This window comes from Triturus cristatus, chromosome 6, assembly GCF_964204655.1.
Source record: "Triturus cristatus chromosome 6, aTriCri1.1, whole genome shotgun sequence".
Taxonomy (NCBI): Eukaryota; Metazoa; Chordata; class Amphibia; order Caudata; family Salamandridae; genus Triturus; species Triturus cristatus.
The window spans coordinates 347,382,984-347,396,158 of record NC_140589.1 but is presented as its reverse complement, the minus strand read 5'-3'; the positions used below and the strand labels follow the sequence as shown (position 1 = coordinate 347,396,158).

Genomic DNA, 13,175 nt, shown 5'->3' with positions numbered 1-13,175 from the left:
AATAGTGCTGTACACCATGCTGGATACAAGGCTCTGACAATGTTCCCCCTGCTTGAAATACATTTGCAGTGCTCACACATACTGACGCAAAGTAACCTAGCACACAAGGGCATTAGTGGAGTTTGTTTTGTCCTCCCCTGGGCTCCTCCAAAGGCAGATTCAGCCACTTTCGGAAAAAATTCCAATTCACCTTCAACAAGAACTTAAATTATGGTAGCTTTAGCATCCCCGTCTTGGCAGGGGAGTAAAACCACTGTAGTGACAGGAAGATGAAACCATATGCACACTATAAATAAAGGCAACTTCACTTATTGCCAATCAGTTTAATGATTCAGTTATTTACCGGTAATCTTCATTCTTCTAAATACCCTTTTTCTAGTACCAAACATTTCTATATGAGGTGTCTACCCTCTAGGGTATGCCCAGATGTGGGTCCCGTGCTCGCTGCACCACTGTATTTAAGCTGGCCTGGCTGATGAGAGGTGATAACCCAAAACAGGTCCCAGGATGCTTGTTTTCAGTTCAGGGAGGATCTGGCCTGGCAGTTCGGGCTGGCCAGTTCCCATGAGAAACAGGATCAAGGCTGATCTGCAAATGACCAGGTCCAAACTGGAGTGACATGGTGTGCAAAATAACAATGGATTAAACCCAGATCTGTGACTGGGGGTGAGTGTTTGAAAAGTTTCATCATTGTATTTCGTGATGTTGCGGTGTCTACTCTCTCCCAGGTACCACGTGACCTATCTGGCCCAATGGAAAGAATATAACAAGCATTGGCATAGCCAATAGGTCTCGCCTTTGGGACCTTATAAGTGTTTAGCCATGCAACAGTTGCATAACTAAATACTTATAAGGTCCCAAAAGCGAGACCTATTGGCTATGCAAAGCGGCCGTGCAGCCGCATAAGTTAAAGTGATCGCGATCGGGATCACGATCAAACATCAAAGCGGCCGTGAAAGTGAAAGTAATTGCAGTAAAGCGCGGCGCGCGCGACCGCACACATGCACTGTAGCTCTAGGCTGGCCTGGTAGCCCTTTTTGGAGCCCTCTCAATAAGTCTCGCCAGACCAGCGCATGCGCTGGGTCAGGCGAGACCTAAAAACCACCACCCCTCCTCTACCTTCATATCCCTCTTAACAATATAGTAATAAAAGAGGCCTAACCCCCCTACGTTTCTGTATATCCCAAAGCTTAGAGAAAACGAGAATCCAGGTTGTGCAGCAGGGGATCAGGAGGGAGGGTCGTAAGTATTGGTACAAGAAAAAGGGAATTCTGAGTAATGAAGATTACTGGTAAGTAATTGAATAATTACCCCCTCAACCCATTTTCTCGTACCACTACTTACTATACAAGGATACAGCAGACCATCCCAACTGCAACCTGATTCCCAACAGAAAAGATACAGCCTCCCAAATAATGCATACAAATACAAGGACAACAACACCACCACCCTGCTAGACAACCTCGGACTCAAGCAACTGGTCAACACCCCCACCCACTACGCCGGCCACACGCTTGACCCCATCTTCTCCTCGAGCAACCACATCTCCTTCAGCCACTCCACCAGACTTCACTGGACTGATCACAGCTGCATCCACTTCAACTTCAGGAAAACCACAACTCACCTCCGCCCGCAGCAAGCCCCCTGTAGATGCTGGAGCAAGATCACCACCGACCAGCTCACCACCTCCCTGAGCCAAAACCAACCCACCAAGACTACGGACCCCAACGAAGCAGCCCGCAACCTCGCACAGTGGATCACCAACTGCGCCGACGCCCTTGCACCACTGAAGAACCCCCCAAGCAATCCCGACAGCAAGAAAGCCTCATGGTTCACCGTCGATCTCAAAGACTCCAAGAAATCCTGCCGTACCCTCGAAAAATCCTGGCGCCACGACCAGTCAACAGAAAACATGACAGCCCTCAAGAACGCCATCCGCAAACACCACCAGCTGATCCGCACCACCAAAAGGACATCATTCAGAGACCGACTGGACAACAACACCCACAACAGCAAAGAACTCTTCAGCATCGTCAAAGAGCTCTCCAACCCCAGCGCCAGCAACAACGCCATCACGCCATCACAAGACCTCTGCGACTCACTCGCCACGTTCTTCCACCGCAAGATCGCCGATATACACGACAGCTTCGGCGCTCAGACTACATACCCAGCCACCGAACCAACGCCCCCCACCACCACCCTGTGCACCTGGAACCCCGTCAGCACGGAAGACACCACCCTCATGATGAACACCATCCACTCCGGCTCCCCAGCCGACCCCTGCCCACACCACATCTTCAACAAAGCCGACTCCATCATCGCACCCCAACTCCGGGACATCATTAACAACTCCTTCACATCCGCCACATTCCCGGAGAGCTGGAAGCATGCAGAGATCAGCGCCCTCCTGAAGAAACCCACCGCGGACCCCACAGACCTCAAGAACTTCCGTCCCATCTCACTCCTCCCCTTCCCCGCTAAAGTCATCGAGAAAACCGTCAACAAACAGCTGACCACCTTCCTCGAGACGAACAGCTCCCTCGACCAATCGCAGTCCGGATTCCGAGCGAACCACAGCACCAAGACCGCCCTCATCGCAGCCACCAACGACATCAGGACCCTGCTCGACAACAGTGAAACTGCCACCCTCATCCTCCTCGACTTGTCGGCCGCATTCAACACTGTCTGCCATCGCACCCTGACCACCCGCCTCCACCATGCCGGGATCCAAGGGAAGGCCCTGGAATAGATCACCTCCTTCCTCTCCGACAGAACTCAGAGAGTCCGTCTCCCGCCCTTCCGCGCAGCGGCCACCAAGATCATCTGCGGCGTACCCCAAGGATCCTCGCTCAGCCCCACCCTCTTCAATGTCTACATGAGCCCCCTCGCAGCCATCGCACGCAAACACAACCTCAACATCATCTCCTACGCCGACGACACCCAACTGATCCTCTCCCTCACCAACGACCCCGCCACCGCCACCGCCAGAGCCAGCTTCCAGGAAGGAATGAAAGACGTCGCGGAATGGATGAAGCTCAGCCGTTTGAGGCTGAACTCAGACAAAACTGAAGTCCTCATCCTCGGACCATCCCCCTCTGCCTGGGACGACTCCTGGTGGCCCCCTGCTCTGGGCACCGCCCCCAAGCCCACGGACCATGCACGCAACCTGGGTTTCATCCTTGACTCCTCCCTCACGATGACCAAGCAAGTCAACGCCGTTACATCTTCCAGCTTCAACACCCTCCGCATGCTCCGAAAGATCTTCCGGTGGATCCCCACTGGAACCAGGAAGACAGTCAGCCAGGCCCTCGTCACCAGCCGACTGGACTACGGGAACGCCCTCTACGCTGGGACCACCGCCAAACTACAGAAAAGACTCCAGCGCATTCAGAACGCAGCTGCACGACTCATCCTGGACATTCCCCGACACAGCCACATCTCTGCACACCTGAGAGACCTGCACTGGCTCCCCGTCAGCAAGAGGATCACCTTCAGACTCCTCACCCACAGACACAAGGCTCTCCACAACACGGGCCCCGAATACCTCAATTCCCGCCTCACGTTCTACACAGCTACCCGCCAGCTCCGCTCCACCAGCCTCGCCCTCGCCACCGTCACACGGATTCGCAGAACCACCACCGGAGGAAGATCTTTCTCCTACCTGGCGGCCAAGACGTGGAACTCCCTCCCCACCCCCCTTCGACTGACCCAGGACCATCTCTCCTTCAGGAAGCACCTCAAGACCTGGCTTTTCGAGCAGTAGCGGCACCCCCCTCCCAGCACCTTGAGACCCTCGCGGGTGAGTAGCGCGCTCTACAAATGTCCTGATTGATTGACTTTTATTGTAAACATAGGAGATCAAGTATTCAGAGGATAGTAGCTGCCAAGACTCTGAAACCAAAATTCATAGACCACAAGCATCTGCCCCAAGCAGCCATTCATTGAGCAGATCTACCCTGTACTCCACTGGGTAGCACAGTATCCTGTGAATTATAAGCAACAGAATAAGTGTCTGATGCCATATAAGTAAAGTCTAGGCAGACGTTTTTTGGCCATAACGAAAAACACCAAAATTCATGAACAGATTATCACTCTTGTGTTCTGGAGATATAAACCTCACAATATTTAACACATCCAATGTATGTAAGGCCTCTTCCTCTGGAGTAGTGGGAGCCGGAAGAAAAGAGTGCACATTTATTTCCTGACTCTGATGAAATGAAGACATAACCTTTCAACAAAAACCTGGTCCCAACTTAAGAACCAATCAATTCGAAAAGATTTTTAGATAAGGGATTTTAATAGATAATGAACTTAACTCCTCTAGCCTCCGAACTGATGTCATGGCTACTAAAAAAACAACCTTCAAAGATAGGTGTTTCAAATAGGTATCTTGCAAAGGTTCATGGGGATGGGGTTGCAATGCCTTTAGTACTAAAGGAAGATCCCAGGAGGTGGAGGTTGATCTAAACGTTGACCTTATCAAAGACAAACCCTTCAATAGTCTTGAACCTAAAGCATCCATCTCTGTAACACACCAAGGTGCCCTAACCGCCCTAATTGCTTCCCACTGAACTCTCAAGGGAGAGACGGCTAAACCCTTGTCAAATCCCTCATGCAGGAACTGAAGGATGCATCTTGATTCACAGAGAGTAGGGTCCAAAGACCTTCCCGAACCCAAATTATGATCATAAGCCCTTCTTGTGGATACTCTTCTGGACTGCTGAATAGAACAGGCAACTGAGAGGAAAATACAACTTCCTCAAACCCCTTCTTTCAACAACCATACTGACAGCTTCATTCTCCTGAATGTATCTAGGGGAAGAAGAGAGGACTGGAGAGGGTACTGATCTACTGACAGTATCCATTTCGGATCTATCCACATTAGCTCCAGAAGAGGAAACCACCCCATCCTCTAACAAAATGGAGCTATCAAAATGAGTTTCACTTTCTCCTTCCGCAACCTGGCTAGTAGCCTGGGAATTGGAGGAAATGGAGGGAAAACAAACAGAAGAACAAGAGGCAAGGGGGAAGTTAGGGTGTCTACCCCCCACACCCCCATACAATCTTCTTCCAGAAACCTTGACACCCAGGTGACATGGTCAGGCCCCAGGGAATGGAGTCTTTGGGGGCAAAATCGCCCCGGGGAGGGGGCGGCGCTTCAAATTTGGCTTTCGCCTGAGAACGTTTTACATTGTTTCTGAATTTCTCATGGGATTGTTCCCCTGGTTAATTACAAGATGACAGGACATGGTGTTACATTAGGAGAGTATACTTACCGAAGGCAGCGGTAATTAGCATGAGAGTAAAATTTGCATTTCTGGTACAGAAGGCAGAAGCACGTCCCAGGTCTTTACACTAAACCCTCGTTGAGATGTCTTCATCTATGCCATTCTTGAAAGACCTTTGTTAGGCTCTTTCTAATATTTTTCCTTATACAGGGTGCTTTTCTATAATCTTCTGTAATCTTCATTTTAAGATTCATTCAGATTGTCAAAGAATTTTTTTTCTGCCCTTTGTGGGTTTTTCTTCCTCACTTGTACCATCTTAAGGACATACTAGACACCTTCTACATGTAGACTAAGTTCCAAGTGTCACCTGGCTCCTGGGACGAGACGCTCTATCGTTAGGCGATCAAAAAGGAAACTTGAGACTTTCACAGCATCTAACCTTTGACCCATGGCTAAAGAATTCTCCTTAATTATTTCCTAGTCAGCCGTAAGAGAACGTCTCAATGCCTAGAGACAACATAGAAAAATACTTGTTTGAAAAGTATCTCTGCTGTTTTACAAACCTCCATTCTATGAGGCTGCCATCTCTAGCGCCGATCAAGAAGCGGTGTGGAGACATCCCAAAAGAGGTGGGAGGTGTTCCTACTCCTGACATTATGAAGCTGAAGTCCAAAGAGTGCTGCAATGTCTGCCGGGAATGATAGTCGCCTAATCCCCATCTCTGCATAGGACTCAAGTTGGCACCATGGAGGGTCTGATACCATGGGGATGTGAGAACCAGCCCAGGCAAGAAGAGGCTTAATCACTTCATTCTCAAAAAGGGCCCCAACAAGACCTGACCTGGAATCCTGAGAGGCGAAGTGCAAAACAGAGCATCCAGTGAGGACCAGCGTCCAGGTTGGGGCCTCGGCAGAAGAATCAGGTGAGAGACGGGTTATCTCATTCCCTACCCAAATGGACGGATCCTGCTTATGATTGTAGGTGCCACAGGTCCTGAGGAAGTGAGGTCTGAAGTTTATGATAGCTATGCTGAGAGCACAGCCTGTGACCCAGGGAGTACAACCTTGTAACATGCCCCGAACTCTGATAAGTATCAAAATTGGAGGGACACAACAGACTTTTTTCTTACATGCAAATTCTCTGGGACATGAAGAGAAGATGACCACCCAGAAAAATGCTGTGAGATGGGTGGAGATCCTTGGGGGGGAGGAATGAATCAGAAAGAATCTGAATAGAAGACTACCTCTATGCGAGAGAAGCAGGCTTAGAACCACTTCATTCTGTGATGCAAGCGAGGATGTTCATATGTGTAGTTAAAGGGGACTGCAGGACATGACATACACATGCTTAACTGGTACTGCCACACAACTCTTTGTATTAACACAGCTGTAGAAGCATTTTCCAGTGCTGTCACTATGTAGGAGGGAAACCCACAGGTAATGAATGGGAAACAGTCACTGTGTGCAAACAAAAACTGTGTCAGTAGTGTGAAATCATCTAACGATCTTCAAATCCAGATTCATCAACAGTTAATTTGCCAAATTAAAAAGTTGCAGTGCACTTTAAAACTTCACAGAGGGCACTATGTTCAGTTGTGAACAGGGTTTTTGGGCAGACTCTGCTTCACTGCTATATCTTTTATTTAGCCCTTAGCCACTGATTGTGAAAGAGAAGGTAAGGCCAAGTCCTTGCATATAGTTGTGGAAGGATTCACTGGAAGAATAAGTCATCCTTATAAGCAGTAAATGGATACCAAGCTCTGAATAGTGCCAGGCCCTCCTTAAAAGGATTGTATACACCATGTTCTTTAAAGCTTCAACATTGCAGCGGCACCTTCCAGTATTCCCTCTATCCAAGTTAACGCTGAGGAAGTCGACATTATTTATTATTATAGCTTTTCCCACCCACCGCCAGGGGCAGGTGTCCTTGAAACACCTCTTGTACAATTCCGAAAGTCCCGTCTCGACACATACACACATGCCTGTTCCTTACCCCCTGTGTTTATCTCAGCAAAGACCTCTCTGTAATGGTCAGCTTCATCCGTGCAGACTTACACTACATGGTGTCAAATAAAACTGATGGGCCTTCCTGCTATGTCTACATTATCTTCCATTCCGCAATAACCCCCTTTGAGGTTTCTGAGCCCTTCAAAAAATGTTGTAAATACTTACTCTTCTTGCTGCTTGTGTCATGAAAATTCCTGTAAAAAATGTTAAGTAGTATCCTGGGTACACTCCGTGCCATATGGCTGAGAGCAAGAAGGTCTGTGCAGTTGGATTGTAGGTCGCTCTCTCGTAGCACACCCTGGAAACAGAAGAAAAGGGGGGTGTTAACAAGAACAAAAGAAAGCCACATACTCCTACACAGCCATAGACTGTCAGCTACAGAGCAGCAACTATAAATCCCTAAGGAAGGAAGGTATGGAAACTGGCCATCTTATCTAGGAGCGCTTGGTTCCCTAACACTTCTACAACTGTATTTTAGTGGCTTCCTGGAGTGTCGGAAGCGCCGTTGCATGATCACCTTTAACATGCTGGGCAAGTGAGTGAGAAGTTTTTTGAGTGGGTCTATCAATAATGTTTGAATTTTCTTGTCTTTAAGTTTAAATCGTGTTGATTGGACACAATGATACAACAGCACAGCACACTGTAATTGTAATTGCACTGTAATTTTATTTGCATTTATATTTCGCTTACTACAACTGATGAGGTGCTGAAGCTTTACAGGAGCAGCACGCTAGTTATAAATCCAGTGGTAAATGGGTGTCGCTGGGTACTGAGCCAGTCTTGTGCCCGAAGGAGACTATTCCATGCATTTACTCCATTGTATTTGTGGAGGATTACATTAATAGGAGTCAAGTGTGGTCCTTAGTGGGAGGTGTGTGAGTTGGTGGGATGAGTAAATGAGCTAGAGGAGAAGGGGTAGTGCAATGTGGCAGTTATGACTGTCAAAACAGGCTAAGTGATGATCTTCGAAATGAGGGGTGGGCAATTTGCAGGAATGGAAGGAAAGAGATTAATGTTAAATGTACCCTGGCCTATCGAACTAAAGAGGGGGTGGGGGTGTTTTAATTGCATTGTTAGTTTTTTTTTTGCTTTGTTTGGGACGATAGCCTTGAAAAATACTTTGCAAGTATCCTTGCAAATATCAAAGCCACCAAACATGAAGATGAGCCTGACCTCGATTATCAAGAAGGACCACCCACCAGACCAACATTCAAACCTTTCCTCGATATTTTAAATTCCTCACTGACTCAAGGAATGTACTTTGACACATATCAAACGGGACAGATCACTCCACTCCTGAAAGAAGAAACCAAGGAGCCCTACAGTCTTGCCAATTAGCAAATAATTACACATTAACTATTTCTCAAAAAGCAATTTGAAGAAGTGGTCTCCATCCAGCAGCATCATCACATCAATGAGATTAACCACCTGGTGATAACCAGTCTACCTCAGGTCACAGCACTGACAGAGTAAGCATCAAAGTATTTGACAATGCTTATTATGAGTACAATCCATAACTAAGCTGATGATGGCAACTATTCGAAAGCCTCCTCTGCCAACATAATCAGCAAAGGACTACAGTAGAGGGACCCTGAATAAGTTAATGAGCGAGGAAGAAAACAGGGAAAAGTACTATGCAAAAAACAGAACTTCCTACACTTGTCTAATTCAAAAAGGCAATATGTCCACAAGATATAATAGCACCCACAGACAACGGTGTACAAAACAATGTTACTTCATTTATTAACTCATTTTGTTCATTTTTTCATTATTTTTTGGGAGACATATACAGTTATATTTGAGAATATCTCTTGATGCATAAAGTGCATATAGCATCACAATGATAGAACAAGATTGTAACTATCCTTAACAATATATAAACATGACATCTATAAAAAACATATATACGACATAAATTCCAAAACATTCAAGACAATAGGCCTGAAAAACACAAAAAACAACAATATAATAGTGGTTAAAACCATGGGTTGTAAAGTATAAACATGAGACCAGCGCCAACGCACGTTTCGGAGCTCATATGTTGCTTTTACAGGCTCCTTCTTCAGGGCGTGCTTAGGTGGTCTTTCAAAAAACCAAGGCTTCAAGGCCTAGTTTGGTGTCCAACCTCATAAGGTAAAGTTACACATTCAACATTGACAGCCGTTGGTCTGTGGGTATAAAGAACCTCAATGAGTAATTTATAATAATCATTTAAATTAGCAATTTCTTAGAAAAGGTGGGAGGAGCTTATACAAAGAATGTATTGTCTATGACCCCGTTTCATCACTTCCTGGTCTTCCATATAAGGAAGACGCCAGAGTCCATATCGTTCTAGGCAGAAAGTGGCAGCAGCGGGACCCGTGATGCGTAACTTTTAGAATCTCTGGTAAGGACTTTACCGATACTACCGGAAGCCGTTTTACTACCCTTTCTAACTATGCCCACATTATCATCCAATGCGTATTCTACACAATGTGTATGTCTTGTTTTTTAGATAACTGTAAGGACTCGTACCTCATTTGTCTAGTCCGTGTTTCAACTTTTCTAAAGATAACGGCCTGCCAAACTATTGAATAGAAACCCACTCAGGTATATTTTTGTACCATCTATTAAACAACGTTAGTCTATAAATTGTACTCATTTCCCTTTTGTTCGTAATAAAGCCTGTTTTATACATAATTTCAGGCCCTGTTTAACCTGGTGATTATCTATATCCCCCCATTATGACATCTCTGCGGGACTGTCAATGTTGATATGAAATCTCCCTGACTTACTCTACACATATCCAGGTTCGGATATTACTAATGTGGTCAGCGATGACCCAGCTTGGTAAGCAGTTTAGATTAGATTCTATCACATCAACTCTGCCTATATATCGCGTGATCTCTTTATTCAGTCTGTGTCCTTATACTTTCAGGTTATTTCTAACCACGCGACCATTTATACTAATCTCATTCGTACAACTTATCTGGATAAAATCAGCTTTCGATTTTGAAACCTATCGGCCCGGACACTGCCACCACACCCGATGATACCCTAGCAGAGTAAGTAATTGGGTTAGTCATATCTTGTCTTTAGTCCTCCTAGCACTACGCGCTACCTCCATCTCACTGCGCGAAGATATTCTTACAGTTAATCGCCATCCATGTTTCTAGATCTAGGATTATAATTAGAGTAAACATGTTCTTTTACTTTTTTTGTTATAATTGCCGTTAGACGCAGCCTGTCACACCATCTTTATCAAGGGTACAGCAGCAGTTAGTAACCCTTTCCACCATTCGTAAGACTTTGCGTTAACATAGTACGATAATTTTCTAGGTTTTTTAACCCTCACTCCCAAACTTCCCAGATTTATACTTATCAATCTGGTATGTCCTTAGATTTCTAAAGGGTCACTATTTGTTTTTCAGTCATTTTTTTAGTTTCTGCATAAAAGTTAAGTCAAAAAACGAAGTCGCTGCCCACCTGGTATCCTCTTATAAAAGAGTCGTTGTATGACAAGTATGTATGTATATATTTACTCTAACAGTTCTTTCTGTGCTCATCTAGGTGATTGGTACTTGGAATTCTACTCCCTCACAATTTCCTTCTTTTCGGGTGACTGTTTTTTATCACGGGCCAATATGAGCCTTTAACTTTTTCATTCTTTGTATAAGCTCCTCCCACCTTTTCTAAGAAATTGCTAATTTAAATGATTATTATAAATTACTCATTGAGGTTCTTTATACCCACAGACCAACGGCTGTCAATGTTGAATGTGTAACTTTACCTTATGAGGTTGGACACCAAACTAGGCCTTGAAGCCTTGGTTTTTTGAAAGACCACCTAAGCACGCCCTGAAGAAGGAGCCTGTAAAAGCAACATATGAGCTCCGAAACGTGCGTTGGCGCTGGTCTCATGTTTATACTTTACAACCCATGGTTTTAACCACTATTATATTGTTGTTTTTTGTGTTTTTCAGGCCTATTGTCTTGAATGTTTTGGAATTTATGTTGTATATATGTTTTTTATAGATGTCATGTTTATATATTGTTAAGGATAGTTACAATCTTGTTCTATAATTGTGATGCTATATGCACTTTATGCATCAAGAGATATTCTCAAATATAACTGTATATGTCTCCCAAAAAATAATGAAAAAATGAACAAAATGAACAAAATGAGTTAATAAATGAAGTAACATTGTTTTGTACACCGTTGTCTGTGGGTGCTATTATATCTTGTGGACATATTGCCTTTTTGAATTAGACAAGTGTAGGAAGTTCTGTTTTTTGCATAACATAATCAGCAAACCCATGTCTCCGTTTACCCTCAATACAGAAATGGACAAACACCTATTAAAACTGAAACTGACCGGATCCAAAATCCTCCTCATCACGAACAGCAACTGATAAGCACAAACACAAGTATAACTAACTGGTGTAAATTTAGACAGATTTATTCCACACCTTGGCACAAAATCAAAAACTGTTGGATTCCTCCACGAATGTCACTTCACCTTCAGAGCACGTATCAAGAGACCTGAAGAACATGGTTCACATTTTGACTAGTGAGGAAAGTGAAGCCAAACTATTCAAAGTTCATTTCATAAAAATCATCCATACCTTAGTCATCTCCACTTAATCCATGGTACAGTTCTTATAACTTATTGTTTTGCATCCCCTGGCCCCATTCAAGGATGTCGCACAAGTAGTTTTGCAGTTAATCAAAAGAGTGAGCAATGATAACCACAACACTCATCGTAATGGACCTGTATCTAATTTCAGCATCTCCCTGATGTGTGCACTTCAAAATCGTAAGTGTCACCCACCTATCAGCAAGCATCTGTACTCTAGCCTAGCAAAGAATCACTTCAGACACCCAATGAACGCAAGGACCCAAGACATGGCTGGAACCAGTTTTGGAGTGGAAACAGGGGACATAGGATGGCAAACAGACTGAAGCATCCAGAGAGACGTGACTGACTCATTATAAACTGTGGTGAATTTTCCCCAGGAGCCAAAGAGCTCATACTTTTTCTCACAGGCCAAGTCCCCTTAGAAATCTATTTCTTCAGAAGGGGGAGTAAGAAGGATACTGAAAGAACACAGAACTCAACCTTCTACCCCTCTAGTACAAACCATCCTGTAAGACTGTGCGCCTGATCCACTGTAATAGAACTCTATAAACCCATGCTTAATAAACAACTGCTAATCCAAACTGCCTTGCCAGTTTTTGCCCATCATCACAGAACCACCATTTCTAATTAAAATCATAGAAAATTGTGTTGCATCTTAGCTCAAGAACCATCTCTAATAAAGGACACTGACTGGCTCTCGGAAGGTTGCCATCAAATCTGGGTTTAGCCCACCAGCAGCTCCTCCGTTAAGGCAGAGGAGCGTCGACCCGCCTGCTGCGAGTGCAGCAGGTACACACAGAATATTAAAATGGTCATTACCATTATATTATTCTGTGTGGCGCTGGCCATGCTAGCGCTAGTGTGATGGTGGAGACGGGCGGACAGATACCTGTGTTCGGCAGAATGACGGCTTCAAGTGTTCAATGCGCATGACAGATTGACCACAGTAGTGGCTGCTACTGAACGGGGATGGTGGGCATGAGGGAGCGGAGGGGGGAACAAAAAAATAAAATAAAGTGACTTATCTGGGTGCCGCCAGCCACCTCCTTTCCTCTGACTTCTCTGCGCCGCAACAGGAAGCGCACACAGCCTGCCAGAATCCCCTGGCTAATCACAATGCTGCAATGCAGTATTGTGATTGGGCTGAGCACCGTGGTTTGGCTCTCAGATGGGGACAGAGAGGATGTGCAAGTTCCCTACCAGGCTGTGTAATGCAGCCTGCTGGGAAACATGCAAAGTGCGCAGGACTATTTGGACGGCCTAAGAAGGCCTGCCAAACCGTTCTGTGCACTTTAGAGTGTGCCTAACACTCCTCACCCTAGT

General features: G+C 45.3%; 1 protein-coding gene across 3 annotated transcripts in view; it reads right to left on the bottom strand.

Moving 5' to 3' along the window:
* Positions 1 to 13,175, bottom strand: part of MBOAT2 (membrane bound glycerophospholipid O-acyltransferase 2) — a 1,094,556-nt gene that overhangs the window by 20,253 nt on the left and 1,061,128 nt on the right. For all 3 annotated transcript variants that reach the window (XM_085610738.1, XM_085610736.1, XM_085610737.1), the window contains exon 11: positions 7,400 to 7,532. In XM_085610738.1, coding sequence (XP_085466864.1) covers positions 7,400 to 7,532 — 133 coding nt within the window. The remainder of the gene's footprint in view (positions 1 to 7,399; positions 7,533 to 13,175) is intronic.